The sequence below is a fragment of the Podarcis tiliguerta genome (genome assembly GCF_965153285.1).
Source record: "Podarcis tiliguerta genome assembly, chromosome: 13".
Classification (NCBI taxonomy): domain Eukaryota; kingdom Metazoa; phylum Chordata; class Lepidosauria; order Squamata; family Lacertidae; genus Podarcis; species Podarcis tiliguerta.
The window spans coordinates 52,172,320-52,196,812 of NC_139546.1; the positions used below are offsets into that span (position 1 = coordinate 52,172,320).

The 24,493-nt window shown below is 49.5% G+C and overlaps 1 protein-coding gene and 1 long non-coding RNA gene across 4 annotated transcripts in view; one reads left to right on the top strand and one right to left on the bottom strand.

Annotated features, from left to right (window-relative positions):
• GIGYF1 (GRB10 interacting GYF protein 1) overlaps window positions 1-24,493 on the bottom strand; it is a 59,482-nt gene that overhangs the window by 29,950 nt on the left and 5,039 nt on the right. For 2 of the 3 annotated variants that reach the window (XM_083410090.1, XM_083410088.1), the window contains exons 2-13: window positions 12,406-12,683; window positions 11,414-11,489; window positions 10,180-10,271; window positions 9,173-9,302; window positions 8,128-8,223; window positions 6,394-6,505; window positions 5,288-5,399; window positions 5,157-5,197; window positions 3,304-3,498; window positions 2,945-3,177; window positions 834-993; window positions 522-716 (exon numbers count right to left, since the gene is read on the bottom strand). In XM_083410090.1, the coding sequence (XP_083266216.1) occupies window positions 522-716; window positions 834-993; window positions 2,945-3,177; window positions 3,304-3,498; window positions 5,157-5,197; window positions 5,288-5,399; window positions 6,394-6,505; window positions 8,128-8,223; window positions 9,173-9,302; window positions 10,180-10,214 (1,309 nt within the window). In that variant the 5' untranslated portion in view covers window positions 10,215-10,271; window positions 11,414-11,489; window positions 12,406-12,683. The remainder of the gene's footprint in view (window positions 1-521; window positions 717-833; window positions 994-2,944; window positions 3,178-3,303; window positions 3,499-5,156; window positions 5,198-5,287; window positions 5,400-6,393; window positions 6,506-8,127; window positions 8,224-9,172; window positions 9,303-10,179; window positions 10,272-11,413; window positions 11,490-12,405; window positions 12,684-24,493) is intronic. The other variant, XM_083410089.1, reaches the window with a different exon arrangement.
• LOC310663275 overlaps window positions 12,690-24,493 on the top strand; it is a 97,708-nt gene continuing 85,904 nt past the window's right edge. Inside the window, exon 1 of the long non-coding RNA XR_014504464.1 lies at window positions 12,690-13,040. This is a non-coding gene — a long non-coding RNA (uncharacterized lncRNA). The remainder of the gene's footprint in view (window positions 13,041-24,493) is intronic.

Genomic DNA, 24,493 nt, shown 5'->3' on the forward strand with positions numbered 1-24,493 from the left:
TAGCCGGCCCACGAGCCGCCCCCAAACCCAGCCGCCCGCTTGGGAAGTCCCCGCTCGCTGCGCTAAACCGGCATGGCGCAGCACAGGGGCTCTCTTCCGCAGCTCCAGAAATTGCTTCTGCGCAGATGCAATTTCCGGTATCTGGGCACGCGCAGAAGCGATTTCCGCGCCACGGACATGAGCAGATGCAATTTCCGGTATCTGGGCACGTGCAGAAGCGATTTCCGCGCCACGGACATGCACAGATGTGATTTCCGGCATCTGGGCACGCGCAGAAGTGATTTCCGCGCCACGGACATGCACAGATGTGATTTCCGGCATCTGGGCACGTGCAGAAGCGATTTCCGGCGCCGCGGACACGCGCAGATGCAATTTCCGCCGTTGCGCTGCGCCGGTCTGGCCCACGGAGTGTGATCTCCACGGGTGTGGTCCTGCTCAGGCCTGGTAAGCCTTGCCAACCCTTGAAGTAGGAGGAGAAGGGACGAATCGCAGGCCTGCCCCTTCCTCCCTCATCCACGTACCATCGAGAGCTTCCTTCTCCTTGTTGCCACCAGGCGCCAGCCCCGAGACCTCCACCTTCGATGAGACCCCCGGCGTGACACTCTCGCATTCACCCAGGGGGGCAGTAGCGGTGGGGAAAGAGGGGCCCGTTCGCCACGGGGCACCGGGAGGAGCAGGCAGTTTCTCCTCCGGCACTTGCCGGGGCTCCTTCCGTTCTAAGAGAAAAGGAGGGGAAGGGGTGCAGAAAGAGGTTATTTGGGGGGGTGGGGGCTCAAGCCTACAGCCTTCCTGCCCTCTGTCCAGGAGCAGGTCCACCTCCTCCAGCCTCTCACCTCTTTCTGGCCCCTCCTTGGCCGTGGGGCTGGCAGGGACCTCCCCGCCCTCTCTCCTGTCGCCGTCCTTGGCCTCCGGCAGCTCCTCCTCCTCTTCCTCTTCTTGCAGGGGCTGGAAGCTTAACTCCTGCTCCTCAAGGATCGGCTCTTTGGGGCTCTTCTGCAAAAGGAGAAGAGAAGAGGCCGTGGTCAGCTTTGAGAAGCCTTGCTTCATATACCTCTGTCTCTGCCGGGTCTCGCAGCAGCCATCAGCAGCCCTACTCTCGTTTAAGTGCCGTGGATCTGGGCCCATAACCCTATTGTTGGGATGCGTCTTGGGAGGCGGGGGCAATTCACAGGCCCCCCAGCTGCCTCCAGCCACCGGCCGGCATCCAGGCAAACTCCGGTCTCCCTTGGAACAGTATCAATCAGCGGCTCATAGCTTCAGAAACTTGAGCACGCTCTAATCAGCAGAGTGAATAACTCTCCACAACGGAAGTGGCGGACAAAGGCATATGCAAGGCATATTTACAAGCGTTCATTCGGCATTAGAACAAAGGAAAACATGTCTGCTTCCCTTCGTGCCCAAGCAAAAAACGTAAGCAAAAGCTATATACGACGGAAGTTCCCAGCAGACTGTGCTGGAAGTAAACAGATATGTAACATGCAACAACTCCACGTGCCTGTTCTAAAAGTGGAATGGAACTATATCCTAACAGAATAGTCATGGGGGGGGGCGGTTGGGGAAGCCCCTCATCACCATACACAGTCCTTATTCAGCCGGAAGGGATCCAGTTGGGAAAGGAAGGATGGCCTATGGGAAGGGAAGGAACAAGAACCAGGCTGCAAGGGAAGGAAGGACCAAACTTCCAAGGAGAGGTAGAGAGAGAGATACTTGGCCCGGGCTATATGGCCTCCCTTCACCCCAAAGAGTAAATTTACAGTGGTGCCCCGCAAAACGAATGCCTCGCAAGACGGAAAACCCGCTAGACAAAAGGGTTTTCCGTTTTTCGATGCGCTTCGCAGGACGAATTTCTCTATGGGCTTGCTTCGCAAGATGAAAATGTCTTGCGATTCCTGGGGGTTTTTTTCCGCTCCCCACCCCCTTTTTCTAAGGCACTAAGCTGCTAATAGCCTTTTAGCAGCTAATCCGCTAATCCCTTAAGCCTTTAATAGCCGCTAAACCACTAATAGCGCTAATCGGGTTGCTTCGCAAGACGAAAAAACCGCTAGACGAAGAGACTCGCGGAACGGATTCTTTTCGTCTTGTGAGGCACCACTGTATTATTTATATTATTTATATTATTTATATTATTTATATTATTTATATTATATTATTTATATTATATTATTTATATTATTATTATTATTATTATTATTATTATTATTATTATTATTATTATTATTATTATTTATCATTCTGCTGCCTTTTCCCCAGACTGGGCCACAAGACAGCTTACACAAATTTTTAAAAAATACAAAAAGCTAAACAGCACATTAACATATTAATTAAAAAAAAATAACTTAACTTAGCAAGAGTTAAAACAATACAGGGGTACCTCTGGTTGCGAACGGGATCCGTTCCGGAGCCCCATTCGCAACAGGAGCAGGACGCGACCCGCACCTGCGGGTCGCGATTCGCTGCCTCTGCACATGACATCACTTTGAGCGTCTGCGCATGCGTGAGCGGCGAAACCCGGAAGTAACCCTTTCTGGCACTTCTGGGTCGCCGCAGGACGCAACCTGAAAAGATTTAACCCGAAGCATCTTTAACCCGAGGTATGACTGTATTTTTAAAAAGCAGATCTATTACAAGACAATTAATAAAAACAGCACGATTTAAAAACCGTTTCCTTAAGGAACAATCAGCCCCCAAAGGCCTGTCGGAATAAGTCTTCAACCGCAGGCGGGAAAACGGTGGCTTAGAAGGCAATTAGCAAGCCAATAATAACAATCATCATCTTCTCCTCTGTCCCCCTAGATGAGAGCAGACCCCCAATGGATAAACGCTAGATCTGTATCTGTGTGGGTGAGATAGACAAACAGACAAATGGGGAAAAATCCTGAGCAGAGAAGACCTTTCCCCTAGCGATTTCTGGGGAAACGCTGCTGGAACCTAGGAACCTGCGCACCTTGAGGGACATGAAGGCTCCGGAGGAGTCGAAGGTCCCCATCTCCTCTTCCTCGTCCTCCAGGCACCACTCGGGGAGGCCGTCCTTGTCATCCTCAAAGCTGTCGCTGTTGTGCCGGTGCCGGCGCCCGCTCCGCGGCTCGTCCTCCCGCTCCCGGAAGTCAAAGTCGAACTTCCGCCGGCGCCCTTCTCCGCCGTGCTCCCGCCAGCCCGCGGACCGAGGGCCTCCTCCGTCTGTGGGGAGAGAGGGAGGTTTGAGGGCAAACCCATTTCTCCTTCCGGCGGCCTCTGCGGGGGCCGGACGCCGGACGCCCTCTTCCTCCTGGCTCCCCCAAGCTTGCTTCCGCCGCGGGCTCTCACCTGGGCTAGCAGACCGCCAGCGCTCGCTCTCCCGCCGGGGGCCTCCGCTCTGCCGCCAGCTGGCCACGGCCACGGCGCCGCTGCTGCCCTCTTCCTCCTCCTCGTGCTCCTCTCGGAGGGTGCGCCAGTTGTCGCTGTCCGAGCGGGCAAACTCCTTGCGCCCCGGGGGAACCACCTCCTCAAACGGAGCCCGGGCTTCAAATAAGGAGGGAGACGGCAGCGGATAAGCTGGTAGAGTGCGATACGCTTAATCTGTGAGTCGCGGGTTTGATCCCTACGTTGGGCCAAAAGCTTCCTGCGTTTCAGGGGGTTGGGCTAGATGGCCCTTGGGGTCCCTTCTAACTCTATTAGGGCTGTTCCACCTCAGGGACACCAATCAGTGGGATAGGACCTGCCACACCCACCATGAAGGCAGCTTTTAAGCAGGGAAATTGATGGGGCTGCCATGGCTTTGTGCGTGTGACTTTCATGGAATCATAGAATTGTAGTCAGACGGGACCCCGAGGGCCATCTAGTCCAACCCCCGGCAATGCAGGAATCTCAGCCGCAGAAGCTGTGGCAAGTGGCCACCCAGTTTTAGTTTCAGAACCTCCAATGTGGTTCTGAAACCACCACCTTCCGAGGTCATCCATTGCACTGTTGAAAGGTTTGTAACGGAAGTCCATTCATTTATTTTTTATTATACAGGCTCCATGACCAATTATTTCAAAACCCACCAAGTTGAGGCAGATGAATTAATTTGTGTCAAATCTCTGCAAGCTTATTTGGTAGAGACACATTACTCATGAAGCAAAACAGTATGGCATACAGACTTCCGGTTGATCGCCTGATTAATGGCGGACGGGAGCTCTTTCCGCTGAAAGAGCCCCGGCGCTTTGAAGACTGGGGTGACCGCCAGAGCGTCGCAGAACCCCGAAAAAAACTCAGATTGAGCATTCTGAGGACCTGGTATTCCTGCGGGTACCCCTGAGCAACTCCCCCGCTCCCCGGTAAGCTCTAAGAAGGGCCCCGAGAGCGAGCGTAGGGGTCTCTAAGCCAGACGTTAGGTGTGAAGGGTCCAGTGTGGTCCTCCAAGCCCTCCCACCCCAGCCAAGATCTTACTGGCCTGGGCCAGGTGCGAAAGAGTAGCTGGGAAAGATGGAGCATGCACACACCCACACCCCTTGCAATTAAGCGCTTCCCTGGCAAGACATATGCCAAAAGGGGTGATATGATAGCCATGTTCAAATATATAAAAGGATGTCACATAGAGGAGGGAGAAAGGTTGTTTTCTGCTGCTCCAGAGAAGCGGACACGGAGCAATGGATCCAAACTACAAGAAAGAAGATTCCACCTAAACCTTAGGAAGAACTTCCTGACAGTAAGAGCTGTTCGACAGTGGAATTTGCTGCCAAGGAGTGTGGTGGAGTCTCCTTCTTTGGAGGTCTTTAAGCAGAGGCTTGACAACCATATGTCAGGAGTGCTCTGATGGTGTTTCCTGCTTGGCAGGGGGTTGGACTCGATGACCCTTGTGGTCTCTTCCAACTCTATGATTCTATGAAAAGGAACTGCGTGCAGGTGAGCTAGCAGAACGGTGAGAGAGCTATGGGGTGCCCCACACTCCAGAACCAGGACAGGCGAGTGAAGCCCCCAGCAACGAAAGCAGCAGGCCGCTTCAGAAGGGGCATAGCTCTCCTCTGCTACCAGTAATGCCCGCAGGCTAACAACGGCTCCTCATTTCAAAGGCGGATAGCAGGCCCTGTTCCCTTCCTGCACAAGGTAGGAAGAAAGCTGGCGGGGGGGGGGGACTGCACGTAGGACGAATCTTGCCAACCCGCTGACCACCCTGCGATCTAGGTGGGAAATCACTGTACCTCCTTCCCGTCGGATGGGCTTCTCAAACCGTCGTTCTCCTCTGCAGGAGAAGAAGAGGGTGTCAGAGCAACGGTTCCCACAGCGACCCACAGACACAGCTCTCCCCCACCTCGCCAGGACCCCTACTCACCGGTCATCCCAACTCTGGCTGCGGTGTATCTCGCGGACCCCACCGCGGCCAAACGCCCCTTCTGCCTCCTCAATGCTTCTTTGGTAAAAGCCACTCTCGCCACGGCCACGGCCTGTTTAGTTGTGGGGTAGAGAGAGGTAAGGTGTCAAAATAACATCGATTGATTGATTGACTGCATGCATATCGCATCCTGGGACGCGGGTGGCGCTGGGGGTTAAACCACTGAGCCTAGGACTTGCTGATCAGAAGGTCGGCGGTTCGAATCCCCGCGACGGGGTGAGCTCCCATTGCTTGGTCCCTGCTCCTGACAACCTAGCAGTTCGAAAGCACACCAGTGCAAGTAGATAAATAGGTACCGCTCCGGCGGGAAAGTAAACGGCGTTTCCGTGCGCTGCTCTGGTTCGCCAGAAGCGGCTTAGTCATGCTGGCCACATGACCCGGAAGCTGTACACCGGCTCCCTCGGCCAGTAAAGCAAGATGAGCACCGCAACCCCAGAGTCGGCCATGACTGGACCTAATGGTCAGGGGTCCCTTTACCTATATTGAATCCATGTCTCTCTAAGGGGCTCAAAAATGGCAGTGTAGATGGTTCCCTCCCCTAATTCCCTCAACAAGATAGGTGAGGCTGAGAGAGACACTGACCGGCCTCCAAGCTCACCCACCCAGGGAGCTTCATAGCCAATCAGGGAGATTGAACCCTGATCTCTCCCAGGTCCTAGTCCGGCACTCAAACCACTGCACCGGCTTTCGGAAACAGGAACCCACTCGCCGCCTCCCCAAAGGAGAGGAGGGGAAGGTGGCAAGACAGGAAGAAGAGGAGGAGTTTGGATTTGATATCCCGCTTTATCACTACCCGAAGGAGGAGTCTCAAAGCGGCTCACATTCTCCTTTCCCTTCCTCTCCCACAACAAACACTCAGTGAGGTGAGTGGGGCTGAGAGACTTCAGAGAAGTGTGACTGGCCCAAGGTCACCCAGCAGCTGCAGGTGGAGGAGCAGGGAAGCGAACCCGGTTCACCAGATCACGAGTCCACTGCTCTTAACCACTACCACCACACTGGCTCTCAGGAAAGGGAGCCAACCCGCCCGCCCCAGGATGCCTCCGTACCTCGGCTCCGGGTGCTGCCTCTCCCCCGGGAGACTCCGGCCGGGGCAGCCCCAGCCCCCTTTCCCATCAGCCTTAGCACCGCAACACTGTTCACAGACATGGAGAAGTTCCTCTGAAGCAGGTTTTTTGCGGGGAAAGAGAGAAAGCAGAATTTGAGAAGAGGCGGACTCTGAATCCACTCTTTGCCAGATGCCCGTCCCGCCATCGTGAAGACCATAAGAAAAGACTGCTGCCCTTATATTCCCAGAAAAATATCTTTAAACAAACCATTAGGGCAGTGGCAACTAAAAACGATCTAAACTCTATGTACACATCTACGTGTGCCCCATTATATTTTAAACTCAAGAGAGGCCAATGAACATACATCTTGTTTTAATGAATTGACTTCTGCGCAACTTTAGAAAGCTTTAACAGAGTTACGATTAAACACAATAAACTCTGCTTATAGAGATGGGAGACACAGAGGCATGCCAACAAACGAACATGTTTGTCCTGAAGTAGAGGACCTTATGCATTACAGTGGTGCCTTACAAGACGAAATTAATTCGTTCTGCGAGTTTTTTCGTCTTGTGAATTTTTTCGTCTTGCGAAGCACCACCGTGCATTGACGGTTTCCCATAGGAATGATTTGACGGTTTTAAGAAAAAGGCGCAAGACGTTTTCGTCTTGCGAAGCAAGCCCATAGGGAAATTCGTCTTGCGAAGCAACTCAAAAAACGAAAAACTCTATCGTCTTGCGAGTTTTTCTTCTTGCGAGGCATTCGTCTTTCGAGGTACCACTGTATATCTTGCGCTGCCCCTTATATAATGAAGCCAGAGAAAGATTTTTAGCACCTATAATGACAAGGTCCCCTGGCCAGAACCCCTCTGACATGATTTTATACCTCCTCGCAGACAGAGATAAGTATGTGACCTGGAGTGTAGCACTCTTTGCAACTGCCGCTAGGGAAATTAGAGGGAATTATATAGCCAATTACACTCCTGTAAAGGAGATGAATTTATTTTACCCTATCTACATCAAGCTATATTCTATCTTTATCACCAAACTCCGAATATAATTGCACACTGTATTAATTAACATTATTTTTTAATACATTAGTGGCCATGTGGCAATTTTAGCTTAGAAATTTTATTGTTGAATGTCTTAATTTGTATATTAGGATACTTTTCTAGCTCTGTTTAGAGTAGGAAATGTCTTGAATAATATAAATGCTTTAAGTTTTTTGTATCAATCCAGCATATTTTCTTTGAATTGCTGAATGATTCTGTGTACAGTGGTACCTCGGGTTAAGTACTTGATTGGTTCCGGAGGTCCATTCTTAACCTAAAACTGTTCTTAACCTGAAGCACCACTTTAGCTGATGGGGCCTTCTGCTGCTGCCGCACCGCCGGAGCACGATTTCTGTTCTCATCCTGAAGCAAAGTTCTTAACCTGAAGCACTATTTCTGGGTTAGCGGAGTGTGTGACCTGAAGCGCACGTAACTGTACATTGCGGCAGCCTTTGGCCATGTGCAATAAAACTGACTGACTGCTGGGTGCGGCCAAAGGGGGCCCATCAGCATCCAGTGCCCCACCGGGTGCCCCAATGAGCAACCAGGATCCAAGCGCGGGAGCAAAAGTCTCCGCTCCTACGTTTCCCAGCAACTGAGATTCAGAGTCACGGCTCCTCCGGCCGTGGAGGGCACAGCACAGCCCTTGTGGCTAGGAGCCAGCCTCCATCGCCACCACTTTTACCTGCTCCTCTTCCGTTAAGGGAACCAACGCCAGAGGCTGCAGAGGATCGTCCTGGAGAATGGCAGAGAACTCTTTGTCCTGGATCTCCTCCGGGACCTGTGGAAGGAGGAGCACGGAAAGGAAGCCGTCAGGAGCCCGCCCAGCTTCGTCCCGACCCAAACCAACGCTCTGGCAGGGGTCGACCTCGGAGACGGGTGGGGAAAGTAAAGAAGATACAGGAAGGGGGCGATGGAAGCAAGCTGGAACCTCAGCAGTTGCTGTTCCCTTTCAGCTTAGCAAAAGGGAAGGTACCGTATTTCTCGCTCCATAAGATGCACTTTTTTCCTCCTACAAAGTAAGCGGAAATGTCTGTGCATCTTATGAAGCGATTGCTGCACGGAGGAGGGACGTGTAGGCAGATCCTGTCCGCTTTGCTGCTTTAAAGCAAGCCAGGGAGGAGGGAAGGAAGGGGAACCATGACCCCCATCCGTTCCCCCCTCCTCGGCTCGCTTTAAAGCAGCAAATTTAAAGCAGTAAAGCAGACGAGGATTGCCTGCTTTGCTGCTTTAAATACTGTATTTTTTGCTGTATAAGACTCACTTTTTCCCTCCTAAAAAGTAAGGGGAAATGTGTGTGCGTCTTATGGAGCAAATGCAGGCTGCGCAGCTATCCCAGAAGCCAGAACAGCAAGAGGGATCACTGCTTTCACTGCGCAGCGATCCCTCTTGCTTATCTGGCTTTTGAGATTCAGAATATTTTTTTTTCTTGTTTTCCTCCTCCAAAAACTAGGTGCGTCTTATGGTCTGGTGCGTCTTATAGAGCGAAAAATACAGTAGTTTAGTATAACATTTGATTCAGAATATTTTTGTTCATGTTTTCCTCCTCTAGAAACTAGGCGTGTCTTATGGAGCGAAAAATACAGCAATTCAAAGATTGTAAACAGAGGAGAAAGGAATTCGAACCTGGGGCGGAACTTGCCCAGTCCACCCCACCACCCGCCCCGGGGTCAAGCAGCCCTACACGCTGGGGGCACGACTTCCCCAACCCGCCACCGCGCGGCACTCACCTTGTTGTCTTTCACGTAAAGTGCTAACATCTCTTCCCGCCCGTATCGGTATTCAGCTAGCTTGTACTTTGGCATGGCAGGGGAGGGTGGGGGGGAAGCGACGCTCCCGCCACTGGAGAGAGCGCGGAGCCTGAGGAAAGAGGGAGGAGGAGGGAGGAGGTGCGTCAGGCGAACAGCAGGGAGGAGGGAGCTGTCTCTTCCCACTCAACCCCTCAGGTCCAGCAGCAAGTCCTCCTTTCCCACTGGAGGTTGGCTGTTTGCCCCAGCTTCCCTCTGCCCCAAAGGGCCTTTCTGTTTGTTTGTTTTTTAATAAGATTTTTATTGGGTATTTTATACTTATAACAAGAAAGACAATAAAAAATAAACAAAAGGAAAAAAAATACATAAATTCAGCAAACAATACATCCACAATAGAAACTGAAATAAAAACAATACAACAATACAACATAAAAAAGAAACAAAAGTAAAAACACACAGCCAAATTTTATATCCACTTCTTTCATTAGCTTATTTCCTCGACTTCCTCGCACCTCCCTTTTTTGTATTCTAGTTCAAATTATCTAATTCAACAAATCCTTTCCCTCCCAGAGGGCCTTTCTGGGCGCAGCACAGCCTCAGACACACACCCAGAATGGCGGGTGAAACTGATGGACTACGCAGAATTGGATAAATTAACAGGAAGGATTCGAAACCTGCGGGGCCAGAGATTCTTAGAAGACTTGAGTAAATTTATGGACTATTTGAAAAGCAACTGTGATGAACAGATTACGCCAGTAGGACTGCAAGAAGTTTTGTAAGGAGCATTATCTGAAATATTGCAAGAAAGACTACGAGGAGAATTATTAGTTAATGATAATTAAGAGTAACAGAGAAATTAAGAAATGCAGAGTAAGTTATAAAGAACGGGAAACCATCATTGTATAAGATGTATGTTATATGATTGTTGGAAATGATATGTTAAAAAACCAATAAAAATATATATAAAAAACACACACACACACACTCACCACTCTGGCCCAAAGTTCAGTGTCTCGGCTGCCATCTCTACCGTTCCTGGGCTGGCTTTCCTCTCGTCTTCTTTCTTCTCTTCCCCAAAAACCTGGTATTCATTGTATTCAGTTATCTATTGCATCCATAACCCTCCAAGGAGCTCAAAGAGGCTGATGTGGTTGTTCTCCTTTTCCTCACTTTATCCCCACAACAACCCTACCAGGTAGTTTAGGCCGACAGGCGGTGACTGTCCCCCCCCGTCACACCCAGTGAGCTTCCAGGTCGAGTTGGGATTTGAACCCTGGTCTGTCCCAGGTCCTAGTCTGACACTCTTAACCAGTGGCTCAGTGGTAGATGGAGAGGGGTGTCAAAGGGCCCTTCAGGATTGAACCTCCTTCCGCAGGGCCTGTAAGACAAAGCTATTCCACCTGGCCTTTAATCTGAATTCGGCCTGATCTTTTATTTCCCTTCCCTCCCCTTTTATGAAGATCACCCGCTCTGGGATCCCACAGCTAATTCTCCCCTGGTCTCCTCGCTGGCCCAAGTAGGACCAATTCAGCCAGCTAGCCCTAGGGATTATCTAACTGACTTTTGAATTTTATTGTTATTCATGTTTTTATACTGCATTTTATGCTGCTTTTATAATTATCGTATTTTTCGCTCTATAAGACGCATTTTCCCCCTCCTAAAAAGTAAGGGGAAATTTGTGTGCATCTTAGGGAGCGAATGCAGGCTGCGCAGCTATCCCAGAAGCCAGAAGAGCAAGAGGGATCGGTACGCACCGATCCCTCTTGCTCTTCTGGCTTCAGGGATTGCCATGCAAAGCCTCTTGAGCGCAGCCGGAGCGCTCCTGCCTCTTCGCTCAAGAGGCTTTGCGTTGCTTTCTTGTTTTCCTCCTCTAAAAACTAGGAGCGTTTTATGGTCGGCTGCGTCTTATAAAGCGAAAAATACGGGGTTTAAAATTTGTTGTTAGCCGCCCTGAGCCCGGTTTTTGAACCAGGAAGGGCGGGGTATAAATAATTTATTATTATTAATTATTATTATTATTATTATTATTACTATGGCAACCACAGCATTTGTTGGAGACAAAGTGCACTCACATCCCTACAGAGTTAAGCCAAGAGGAGGAAAGAAGGAAGAAAGGGATCTCTAGAGGTTCAGAATCCTGGGCTTCTGGTCTGGGGGTGGCTGACAGAAGGAGGAGGAGGAGGAGGAGGAGGAGAAAGGGGGTCTTTCAAACATGCTGCCCACCTGCGTTATAGCTTAACAAGGATCCGCCCTGGATCACCCCCTCAGGTTGGGAAGTCCAATCTCAACAGCAGGGAACCTGCAGAGAGCAGATCAAAGGCATATTACGACTTGAAGCTTATCCAAACAGAAGGGCTGGTGATTCTGGGGACGCGTTGCCCAGACGCCTGGGGCTGGTGGCCCAGGAATCCCAGATGGGTGAGGTGGGCAAATGGCCTCTGCTGCCCCTCTTTGCATGGTCTGGGTCCAGCATGACACTGACTCGCCAGAGCAAATGACACGCAGCCCAGTGGCAGATGAAGATGATGGAATTCATGGAGCTGGCTGATCTCACCGGGAGAATCCGCAACCAGAAAGGAGAGGACTACCAAGAAGACTGGAAGAAATTTAAAGGCTATTTGAACAAATATTCTAATGTTAAAGATATGTAACCACTTGGAAAAACCAATCAGGCCTAGGGTTAAATTAGATTGAAGTATATAAATGAGAAAGTGTACTATAAGAAAGGTAAAGAAATATGACTGTAATATCGTTTTATGAAATAATGATATTGGAAACTGCTACATTCAAATTAAGAGGAAATTCAGATGGAAGAGATTAGAGGAAGTCAATTAATGCATATGAAAAAGGATTTTAATTAATTAACTGAATTTCTCCACCACCACCCCATTTAGGTATTTTAAGTTAGTTAAAAAAAAATTCTTTTCCTTTTCCTTTTCACTTCTCTATTGTGTTGTTGCATATTTTCTTTTGTGTTGTGTTTATTGAAAATTAATAAATATTATTGGGGGGGGGGGAAGGTGCTTGTGCTTCTTCCGTGTCCCTAAAATACAATAGTGTCTGCCCACCCTTCAGCCACGCAGCATGGGTGGCTCGCAGCTTCCCCTTCGGCCTGATCTGGCGTTCTATTGGGGACTCCCAGACCGAGAGAGGGAACAACAACAAGAACAAATAATAACAATAACAATAATAATAATAATATAACCGCCCTATACCTGTAGATCTCAGGGCAGATGCTCACCCCAGCAGCAGCCCCACAGCACGTCGCCCCCTTGCCAGCGGCCACGGGGATGGGGGTCACCGGCAAAGCCAAGAGCGCGGCGGGAGGGGAGGGAGAGTCGGCCTCCTTGTCTGACGTGAGCGGTCCTCCCGGCGGAGCTGCTCCCGGAGCCCTGTACGGCCAGAAGCCGCGGGCGATTTCCCCAGAAGGCTGCTCGGCCTTGGGGCCCCCGCGACACGACCTCCGCGGCTCAATTCACATCGGAGAAACTCTCTGGAAGAAGAGACAGAGCCGGGGTTGGCGTCGATGCGCTCCAGTGGGGAGACTGCTCAGACATGTGGCTTTAGGTGCTGACTTTGAAAGCCCTAAGCGGCCTCGGTCCAGTAGACCTGAAGGAGCGTCTCCACCCCCATCGTTCTGCCTGGACACTGAGGTCCAGCGCCGAGGGCCTTCTGGTGGTTCCCTCCCTGTGAGAAGCAAAGCTACAGGGAACCAGGCAGAGGGCCTTCTCGGTGGTGGCACCCGCCCTGTGGAACACCCTCCCATCAGCTGTCAAAGAGAAAAACAACTACCAGACTTTTAGAAGACATCTGAAGGCAGCCCTGTTTAGGGAAGCTTTTAATGTTTGATGTATTGCGGTATTTTAATATTTTGTTGGAAGCCGCCCAGAGTGGCTGGGGAAGCCCAGCCAGACGGGCGAGGTATAAATAATAAATTATTATTATTTAGTTCACCTGGCCGTAGGACGACAGCATAAGCCTGTGAGATCAGGAACTGCACAAGCCGGCTCCTGCCTTGTAGAAGGTTGCTGCGCTTGGGACTTTTTATGTTTAGACAAAACCCTCTTCTTCCTTGGAGAGGCTGGGTGGCCACCTGCCTCGGATGCCTTGGTTGAGATTCCTGCATTGCAGGGGATTGTGTAGTGGTCAGGTGGGATTACTATGAGGAATTATGAAATATGGAGCACGCCATTGTGTCGGCAATGAAAGCCTTGAGTTGACTGGGTTTGATTCATTGACAATAATTTGTGATCAAATCCCACAGGCCTCTCCACCTCTGCCATTTGCTTTCTCTACCCTGACAGGCACATATAAGCATTCTGAAACACAGGCCAGTTGCTTCATCAGGCATCCTCACTACATAAAGATAGTAGGTACTTTGATGTAGTTTAATCTTTAGATAGATCTTAAGGGCCAGGAAGGGGACGCAGGTGGCGCTGTGGGTTAAACCACAGAGTCTAGGACTTGCTGATCAGAAGGTCAGGGCTCGAATCCCCACGATAGGGTGAGCTCCCATTGCTGGGTCCCTGCTCCTGCCCACCTAGCAGTTCGAAAGCACGTCAAAGTGCAAGTAGATAAATAGGTACTGGTCTGGCGGGAAGGTAAACGGCGTTTCCGTGCGCTGCTCTGGTTCGCCAGAAGCGGCTTAGTCCTGCTGGCCACATGACCCGGAAGCTGGACACCGACTCCCTCGGCCAATAAAGCAAGATGAGCGCCACAACCCCAGAGTCAGTCACGACTCGACCTAATAGTCAGGGGTCCCTTTACTTTTATTAGTCTATCGCCTATTAATTTTGCCTCTAGAACTTCATCTCCCGTCACCACTATCTACCTCGGTTTCTCAGACTTCTTTCCTGCAAAAGTTAGTTCCGGCCCCTGGGATCAAGCAATGCCTCCCCCTCTGTTGATTTCAGGAACGTGAACACGGGTACACACACACATACACCCGATCCCTGCAGGTCAGAATCCTGCCCTCTTGTACAGTCATACATCGGGTTGAAGTAGCTTCAGGTTAAGTGTTTTCGGGCTGCGCTCCGCGGCAACCCAGAAGTAACGGAATGCGTTACTTCCGGGTTTCGCCGCCTGCGAATGCGCAGACTCTCTAAATGACATCATGCGCATGCGCAGAAGCGGTGAATCGCAACCGGTGCACATGCAGATGCGGGTTGCATTCGCTTCAGGATGCGAAGGGGGCTCCCGTTCACATCCAGAGGTACCACTGTACTCTGTAAAGCGACACGCCCAGGGAGGGCACGCTTATGACTATTATGGACGAATGACCCAAGACCACCAGCAAGCTTCGTGGTCAAGTGAGGTCTGACCCTGGCTTTCCATTTCAAGCCAGATGCTCCTGAGAACAGAATCCCTCCATCTTCAGAGGCGGTGCATGCACCCGAGCCAGCAGCTGCTGGGGAGAAGAAGTAGGAAAGGGCTATCGATCTAAGAACCCGTCAGTGGGACCAGGGGCCAGAGGGAGCCCATTTCAGCCCAGCATCCTGTTCTCAGAGTGGACAACCAGATTCCCATTACGGCAAGCCAACATGCATGAGAGCCACTCTCCCCACCTGGGATTTCCAGGTATTATTCCAAGGCAGACTGCCCCCAACATTAGTCGTTGTTGTTGAGTCGTTTAGTGGTGTCCAACTCTTCATGACCCCCTGGACCAGAGCACGCCAGGCACTCCTGTCTTCCACTGCCTCCCGCAGTTTGGTCAAACTCATGCTGGTAGCTTCGAGAACACTGTCCAACCATCTCGTCCTCCGTCGTCCCCTTCTCCTTGTGCCCTCCATCTTCCCCAACATCAGGGTCTTTTCCAGGGAGTCTTCTCTTCTCAGGAGGTGGCCAAAGTCTTGGAGCCTCAGCTTCAGGATCTGTCCTTCCAGTGAGCACTCAGGGCTGATTTCCTTCAGAATGAAGAGGTTGGATCTTCTTGCAGTCCATGGGACTCTCAAGAATCTCCTCCAGCACCAGAATTCAAAAGCATCCATTCTTCGGCGATCAGCCTTCACTAGTCGTTATTGACAACCATTTCCATCGTTTCCCCTTAATTCCTTTTTAGAGCCATTCAGGCATCCCCACACTCCCCTCTGGCGCTGGGCTTGGACGCTGGAGGCAGGGCTGCTTTCCTCTATCATCCCAGCCTCTCTCGACTGGCTCTCACTTTCTTAGTAATAATAACAATAATACACTTTATTTATATGCCGCCCTCCCCAGCCCAGACCGGGCTCAGAGTGGCTAACACCAGATATAAAACCACTGATTAAGATACAACTTAAAAACAAGATTAAAATACATTAAAATGCAGCCTCATTTCAATAGAAACTCACATCAAAAACTTTTTGGGGATGAAAACGTCAAATCTTCACCAAGGCCAACTATTCAGCTATTAGTAGCACATCTGCAAAGCTAAGCAGGGCCTGGTATGGTTTCAAACTGCATGGGGGACATGTTGAGACTAGAGCAGGGGTCAGGAAGCTTTTTCAGCAGGAGGCCGGTCCACTGTCCCTCAGACCATGTGGGGGGCCGGGCTATATTTTGAAGGGGGGGAAATGAACAAATTCCTATGCCCCACAAATAACCCAGAGATGCATTTTAAAGAAAAGGACACATTCTACTCATGTAGAAACAGGCTGATTCCCGGACCATTCGCGGGCCGGATTTAGAAGGCGATTGGGCCGGATCCGGCCCCTGGGCCTTAGTTTGCCTACCCATGGACTAGAGGTTGGGTCAGATGCCCCTTCCAACTCTTAATTCTATGGCAGAGGAACTGGCTGAGAAAATGCACTGCTGAACCTTTGGTCGCTTTTATTTTATTTGATGCTGGGTGCTATTGTTTGAAACAGAGAAGGTAGAGAGAGAGAGAAGACGAAAGAGGAGGAGCAGAGGAGGCGAGTCAGAATAATCCCAAGAAGAAAGGAGTGTAATTTAAGAGAGTCCCACTCTACTTGGAAATCCTGAGCTTACGGATCAAGAAGAACATCTGGAAAGCGAAAAATTGCCAGCGAATTTTTAAACTGAAAACCACTGAGAACAGAGAAGCAGCGCCACCTAGTGGCAGGAGGGGGAGCGACTTCATGTGAGTTTGGGCTTTAAAGTCCACGTCTCTCCATATGCCATTAGCTGCAAGAGCCTGCCTTCTTTACACAGGTAGTTTTTTTACATAAACCTGCTCACCTGCGTTAACTTACTAACGAGGCCTGAACAGCTAATTCAACAGTCAGTCTGTGAATCTTTAGAAAAGGATGCTGTGATTATTAAGACCCAGCAAAAACAAGTAATGCCACACAAATCTTACTTCTTTTTCTGATAAAAGTTACTTGCCATCACAGAAAACAGTGACAAGTGGGGTGATGTGGGGTCCTGGCCTGGGCCTGCTGTGGTTCAACATCTTTATATAAACAACTTGGACGAAGGAATTGAGGGGATGCTAATCAAATTTGCAGATGACAATAAATGGGGAGGGGTAGCCAATGCCATTGAAGATAGATTTGGGATTCACAATGAATTTAACAAGATGGGAGAACTGGGCCAAAAAACAAAATGAATTGCAACAGGGAGAAATGGCCGGTTCTGCACTTCGGCAGGAATAGCCAGCTGCACAAATGTAAGATGAGGGACGTTTGGCTTGCTAACTGTAAATGCGAAAAGGATCAAGGGGTCTTAGTAGACTGTAAGCTTAACACAAGTCAATAGTGTGATGCAGCAGCAAAAAAAGCTAATGCTATTCTTGTTGTTTAGTTGTTTAGTCATGTCCGCCTCTTCTTGGCCCCATGGACCAGAGCACGCCAGGCCCTCCTGTCTTCCACTGCCTCCCGCAGTTTGGTCAAACTCATGCTGGTAGCTTCGAGAACACTGTCCCACCATCTTGTCCTCCGTCGTCCCCTTCTCCTTGGGCCCTCCATCTTTCCCAACATCAGGGTCTCTTCCAGAGAGTCTTCTCATGAGGTGGCCAAAGTCTTGGAGCCTCAGCTTCAGGATCTGTCCTTCCAGTGAGCACTCAGGGCTGATTTCCTTCAGAATGGAGAGGTTGGATCTTCTTGCAGTCCATGAGACTCTCAAGAGTCTCCTCCAGCACCAGAATTCAAAAGCATCAATTCTTCAGCCATCAGCCTTCTTGATGGTCCAGCTCTCACTTCCATACAACACTACTGGGAAAACCATAGCTTTAACTTTACGGACCTTTGTTGGCAAGGTGATGTCTCTGCTTTTTAAGATGCTGTCCACTCCATGGAGAAAGACAATGCTATTCTAGGCTGCATCAATGGAAGTCTAGTGTCCAGATCAAGCGAAGTAATAGTCCCACTCTATTCTGCCTTGGCCAGACCCCAACTGGAGTCCTGTGTCCAGTTCTGGGCACCCCAGTTTAAGAAGGACATTGACAAGCAGGAAGGTGTGCAGAGGAGGGAGACCAGGATGATGAAAGGGTCTGGAAACCAAGCCTGATGAGGAACGTTTGAGGGAGTTGGGGATGTTCAGCCTGGAAAAGAGGAGACTGAGATAGGACAGCCATCTTCAAGCATCTAAAGGGCTGTCATCACATGGAAGATGGAGCAAGCTTGTTTTCTGCTGCTCCAGAGGGCAGGATCCAAACGGACTCAAATGACACGGAAGGCGATTCCGACTAAATACCCTGAATACCTTTCTGACTGTAAGCTGTGTTTGACAGTGGGACAGATTCCACGAGAGGTGGCAGTGTTTTTAAGCAGAGGCTGGATGGCCACGTGCCGTTTATGATCTAGTTGGCCCTGATAACTCTCGGGGTCCCTACAATTCTATGATTTGAAGGTGGTGGCGAATTCCACATTTTCAACATTTGCCGTGTGAGAATATCTTCCTTAGTACATCCTGAATCCTCCATCATTCAGTTTCAATGGACAATCCCACTCAGTCTACAGCTTGGGAGCATTCAGTCACCTCCATGGGCAGCTTGTGGGCTTCTCAGAGGTACCTGCTTGGCAGGACCCAGAGCTCTTCACCCACAGAAAATGGAAACTCCTTGAAACAAAATGCTAGGCTGGGCATCTCAGAATGGCTTATTCTTTTCATCTGCGGCTCACAAATACCCAACAAGAAGGAGAAGTAAAGGTGCCACAGCAACATCAAAAGTTCAGCCTCAGATCATAGGACATTTAAGTGAATTGGAATCATCATCAACAAGAAGGGCAGATAAAATTAACGGACTATGCAGAATTAGATAAATTAACAGGAAGGATTCGAAACCTGCGGGACCAGAGATTCTTAGAAGACTGGAGCATATATTTCAACTATTTGAAAAGCAATTGTAATGAACAGATTACGCTAGCAGGACTGCAAGAAGTTCTGTAAGGAGGATTATTTGAAATATCACGAGAATATGATGTGAATTATTAGTCAATGATAATTAAAAGTAATAGTTGAAATTAAGAAATGCAGAGAAAGTGATAAAGAACGGAAAATCTTCAGAGGTGGTTGACAGAAGTCTAAAATATTGTACAAGGTAAGAAATTATGTTAAATGATTGTTGGAAATGGTATGTCTAAAAAAAAATAAAAATGTATTTTTAAAAAAAAGGAATCATCATCATCATCATCAACAACAAGGTACTCTTTTGCTCGCTCACTCTCAAGGGAGAGAAAGCTTTATTGCTATAACAGTACAGTTGTATGGTGCTTGTTCAGTTCCAACTTCCAAGAAGTGTCCCACGTCCTCTGACCGCAAGGAGCCAATTCTTTAGAAAGCCTTCCTCGCTCTCTCCTGTCCTGCAAGGACAAAGGAACAGAGGAACCTAGGGACTGGAGGGGGGTCAAACTGTCTATATGTGTGCTGTAATTATTATTATTATTATTATTACTATTATTATTATTATTATTATTATTATTATTATTATTAAAGAATAGCCAGCCCCAAATCCTGGATGGTAGAATATAAATCAAGAAGAGACTCTGGTCATGTAGGTAGAACTTTGCCATCAATGTCTACTAACCCTCACAGCTTCTTCGTTCCACTCCCACTGCTTCTGATTACCAGTTGCTGGAAACCACAGGAGAGCAGAGCACTCTCGAACTCAGGTCCTGCTTTCCGGCTTCCAAAAACGGGCGCCTGGTTGGCAGACTAGGGCTGGCCAATATATCAACGTATCGTCCCGAACTGGTCTGAAGTCCATGTTGTGATATTGGTTCCATGGCCAGAGCTTCAGAGAGGACAAAAACTCCACGCAAGTGACAAAGTGAAGGCTACCAAATAAATCCGCAAGGACAGCCACGCAGCTGAGACGGCGGGCAGTGTGCTTTGCAGTAGCTCAGAATAAAGCACTGCTGCATGAACCTTTCCGCTGTCAGTGGATGAGTGGAGCAAACAATGGAGGAAACCAGACTTTGCCTGCAGCAAAGAGACCAAGTCCAACCTGGCAGGCTCCCAGCTCCACCTGTCTCTTGAGCGCCACATACAGCACCTGAAATGCACGCAAAGTGGGCAGCTAAAAGCCGAGAGGAGTTGAAGGAGAACAAGGCTTGAGGCAGGAGATGCAAATTACACTAGGAATGAGAACCATGGTCAGCACTCCCAATATTTTGTATTACTGCACCTTACTGTTCTTCTGGTTGTAAAGGTTTTTGAACCAACTTAAATGTTGGTTTAACTACTGCCATGTGTTCTACATGGGGCTACCTTTGAAGGTGACCCGGAAACTGCAATTAATCCAGAATGCAGCAGCTAGACTAGTGACTGGGAGTGGCCGCCGGGACCACATAACACTGGTCCTGGGAGATCTGCATTGGCTCCCAGTACGTTTCCAAGCACAATTCAAAGTGTTGGTACAGACCTTGAAAACCCTAAACGGCCTCAAAGGCCCAGTAGACCTGAAGGAGCGTCTCCACCCCCATCGTTCAGCCTGGACACTGAGGTCCAGCTCCGAGGGCCTTCTGGCGGTTCCCTCCCTGCGAGAAGCGAGGTTACAGGAAACCAGACACTACCTTCTCGGTAGTGGCACCCACCCTGTGGAACACCCTCCCTTCAGATGTGAAGGAAATAAGTAGCTATCCTATCTTTAAAAGACATCTGAAGGCAGCCCTGTTCAGGGAAGTTTTTAATATTTAACGCTGTATTGTTTTTAATACTTGATTGGGAGCTGCCCAGAGTGGCTGGGGAGACTCAGACAGATGGGCGGGGTATAAATAAAAATTAATTATTATTATTATTATTATTATTATTATTATTATTATTATTATTATTATTTTATATTGTTGTAAACCCATCACAGGCACCCCGGGATGAAACCCACATAGGAAGTGCAATAAATGACCTTTATCGCCCTGATCTGGCCACAGTGACCCATGCGATGGTCACCTCCAGGCTTGATTATTCTAACTTGCTCTACACAGGGCTGTCCTTGAAGCTGTCCCAGAAACTCCAGCAGCGAGGCTCCTTACGGGCTCCTTGTCGCGGGATCACATTCATCCAGTGCTTTACCAACTGCACTGGCTCCCGGTGGAGTACAGGGTCAGGTTGAAGGTGCTGGTTTTGACCTTTAAAGCCCTATGAAGCCTAGATCCCTCGTACCTACAGGACTGCCTCTCCTGGTATGCCCCGCGGAGGACCTTACAGTCCACAAATGGCAACATTTTGGAGGTCCCAGGTTGCAAGGTGGTTAGATTGGTCTCAACTAGGGCCAGGGCCTTTTCAGTAGTGGCCCCGACTTGGTGGAAAGCTCTGTCACAAGAGACTAGGGCCCTGTGGGACTTGACATCTTTCCGCAGGGCCTGCAAGATTGAGCTGTTCGCTTGGCCTTTGGTTTGGACTCAGTCTGACCCTTATGTTTCCCTCCCCTTATGGTCTTGATTTATCGACTACTTTTAAAATGAGGCTGCATTTTAAATTGCATTTTAACCTGTATTTTAAATTGGTTTTTTTAATTGTAATTTTACTGGTGTTAGCCGCCCTGAGCCCGGCTCTGCCCGGGGTATAAATAAAAATTATTATTATTATCATCATCATCATCATCCCCACCACCAGAATAAAGTCTTTATCCTTGGTCCTGCTTGCATATCCAGCTTCCTAACCTCTTCCCTCTCAGACACAGCCAGAGGTTTCATGTCTAGACTGGACAGAGAAGCCCGAACGGAAGATAGCGGGTGACCAAACAGAAGGAACAACCAACTCTATTCTTTTTACATGAATGTGTGTTGCTATTTATCTGGATCATTCATTCCCTTCAATCGTCTTGAAATACTATCCGGGATTCTTCCTAAAGTTTACCGATCAGTTCTTTAGAATGGAACTATTTATCCAGAGTCCATAAGATGAGCCCTAAAGCAGAGGTGCTGGATCAGGCCAAAGGCCCTACAGGCTCCCACTCTAGCCCAGAATCCTGTACTCACTCTGGTCAACCAGATGTTCCAAAGGGAAATCTGCAAGCAGGGCCTGAGCACAACAACAGAAGCCCCCTCCCCACTTGGGATCCCCAGGATCTTAAGGTCCACAAATGACAACATTCTCTGGAGCGGACACAGAGCAATGGATCCAAACTACAAGAAAGAAGATTCCACCTAAACATTAGGAAGAACTTCCTGACAGTAAGAGCTGTTTGATAGTGGAATTGGCTGCCCAGGAGTGTGGTGGAGTCTCCTTCTTTGGAGGTCTTTAAGCAGAGGCTTGACAACCATATGTCAGGAGTGCTCTGATGGTGTTTCCTGCTTGGCAGGGGGTTGGACTCGATGGCCCTGGTGGTCTCTTCCAACTCTAGGATTCTATGATTCTAGGTTCCAGGTTGCAAGGTGGTTAGATTGGTTAGATTGGTCTCAACTAGGGCCAGGACCTTTTCAGTACTGGCCCAGACTTGATGGAACGCTCTGTCCCAAGAGACTAGAGCCCTGCGGGTGTGTGTTCAGAGATAAGGTAAAAGGTAAGGTAAAGGGACCCTTGAGTTAAGTCAAATCAAAGGCGATTATGGGGTGTGGCGCTCATCTCGCTTTCAGGCCGAGGGAGACGGCATTTTGTCCACAGACAGCTTTCCGGCTCATGTGGCCAGCATGATTAAACCGTTTCTGGTGCAACGGAACACCATGATGGAAACCAGAGCGCATGGAAACATAGTTTACCTCCCCGCCAGAGCGGTACCTATTTATTTACTTGCACTGGTGGTGTGCTTTCGAACTGCTAGGTTGGCAGGAGCAGGGACCAAGCAACGGGACCTCACTCCGTTGTGGGGATTCGAACTGCCAACCTTCCGATCAACAAGCCCAAGAAGCTCAGTGGTTTAGACCACAGCGCCACCTGCGTCCCTTTACTGTTCAGAGAAATATTCTGCCTTCAGCAGAGGTAGATGAGAGCCTTCTCTTCCATGACTTTACCTAATTCTCTTTTAAAAGCAAGATGGTAGCCTCCAGTACACCTGGCACAAACATGTCCAAAGTCTGTTTCAGGGGCCTAACCCGGCCCGCCGGTCAGTTTAACCTGGCCCCTGTGGCAGTTTATTTCCTGGGGTAAAATCCTAAAAAAAGGTCAACAACTGTGGTTAGCCCCCACGGCCCTTCACTTCATCAAATCTGGCCCTCTTTGAAACAAATTTGGACACCACTGACCTAGCAAGACCAAATGACAGAGTTTAACCACGTGCTGCTGCGAAGGATTTTCTCCACCCTCCCCTGAAACTTCCAACGTTCGTCAATCATATGATGACCCCGCTGCGCTCAAGCATTATGCGAAGGAAAAAGCTTCTTCCTAGCTGCTTTCCTCACATCGTGCGTAATCTTAACACACCTCTATCATGCCGTCCCCCAGCCTTACTAGCCATTTCCCTAAACGGAAAGCCCCAAACACTGAAACGTCGAAACATTGCTCCAGCCCCTTGGTGATGTTGCCTGCCCTTTCCAGAGGTGAGGCGAAGAGAACGCCAATGACGTGGAACACAAGGAAAAACCATTTATGGAAAATCAAGGAATTCGTAAGAGGCACCGAAGAACCACGGTCCATATATTATGCATCTCACCTTTTTAATCACTTCTAATATATAATATTGAGGGACGCGGGTGGTGCTGTGGGTAAAACGTCAGCGCCTAGGACTTGCCGATTGCATGGTCGGCGGTTCAAATCCCCGCGGCGGGGTGAGCTCCCGTCGTTCGGTCCCAGCTCCTGCCCACCTAGCAGTTCGAAAGAACCCTTAAGTGCAAGTAGATCAATAGGTACCGCTCCGGCGGGAAGGTAAACGGCGTTCCGTGTGCTGCTCTGGCTCGCCAGATGCAGCTTGTCACGCTGGCCACGTGACCCGGAAGTGTCTGTGGACAGCGCTGGCTCCTGGCCTCTAGAGTGAGATGAGCGCACAACCCTAGAGTCTGTCAAGACTGGCCCGTACGGGCAGGGGTACCTTTACCTTTACTTTTTAATATTTGGCTTGTCACACACCATTTAGCATTTCAGACCAGCAAGGACCCTGGCGCTGCAATGAACATATATGCACTCTGGCTGACTTTGCTTGACAACGGTGAATGTGGCTCCTCAGTGTCCCCTCATCCACAATGCCTTTCTTGAATCAGCTTTTCCCAGACTGGTGCCCTCCAGGCATTTGGGGCTGCAAATCCCATCAGCCCCAGCACTACACCACTCTGCTGGCCGGGCATGATGGGAGATGTAGTCCAAAACATGCAAGGCACCAGGTTGGTCAAAGGCTGGTTTTAATGCTGGGACCTGGGCCAGCATTTCCAAGCTTACTACAGTGGTACCTCTAGTTACATACGCTTCAGGTTACAGACTCCGCTATCCCAGAAATAGTACCTCGGGTTAAGAACTTTGCTTCAGAATGAGAACAGAAATCGCGTGGCGGCAGGAGGAGGCCCCATTAGCTAAAGTGGTGCTTCAGGTTAAGAACAGTTTCAGGTTAAGAACAGACCTCCAGAATGAATTAAGTGCTTAACCCGAGGTACCACTGTACTACTGTTAAAGGTAAAGGTAAAGGGACCCCTGACCATTAGGTCCAGCCGTGACAGACTCTGGGGTTGCGGCGCTCATCTCGCTTTATTGGCCGAGAGAGCCGGCGTACAGCTTCCGGGTCATGTGGCCAGCAGGACTAAGCCGCTTCTGGCGAACCAGAGCAGCGCACGGAAACGCCGTTTACCTTCCCGCTGGAGCGGTACCTATTTATCTACTTGCACTTTGACGTGCTTTCGAACTGCTAGGTTGGCAGGGGCAGGGACCGAGCAAGGGGAGCTCACCCCGTCATTGCAGGGATTCGAACTGCCGACCTTCTGATCGGCAAGTCCTAGGCTCTGTGGTTTAACCCACAGCGCCACCCACGTCCCTATATTACTGTTATTCTCACTGATTTATTAATCA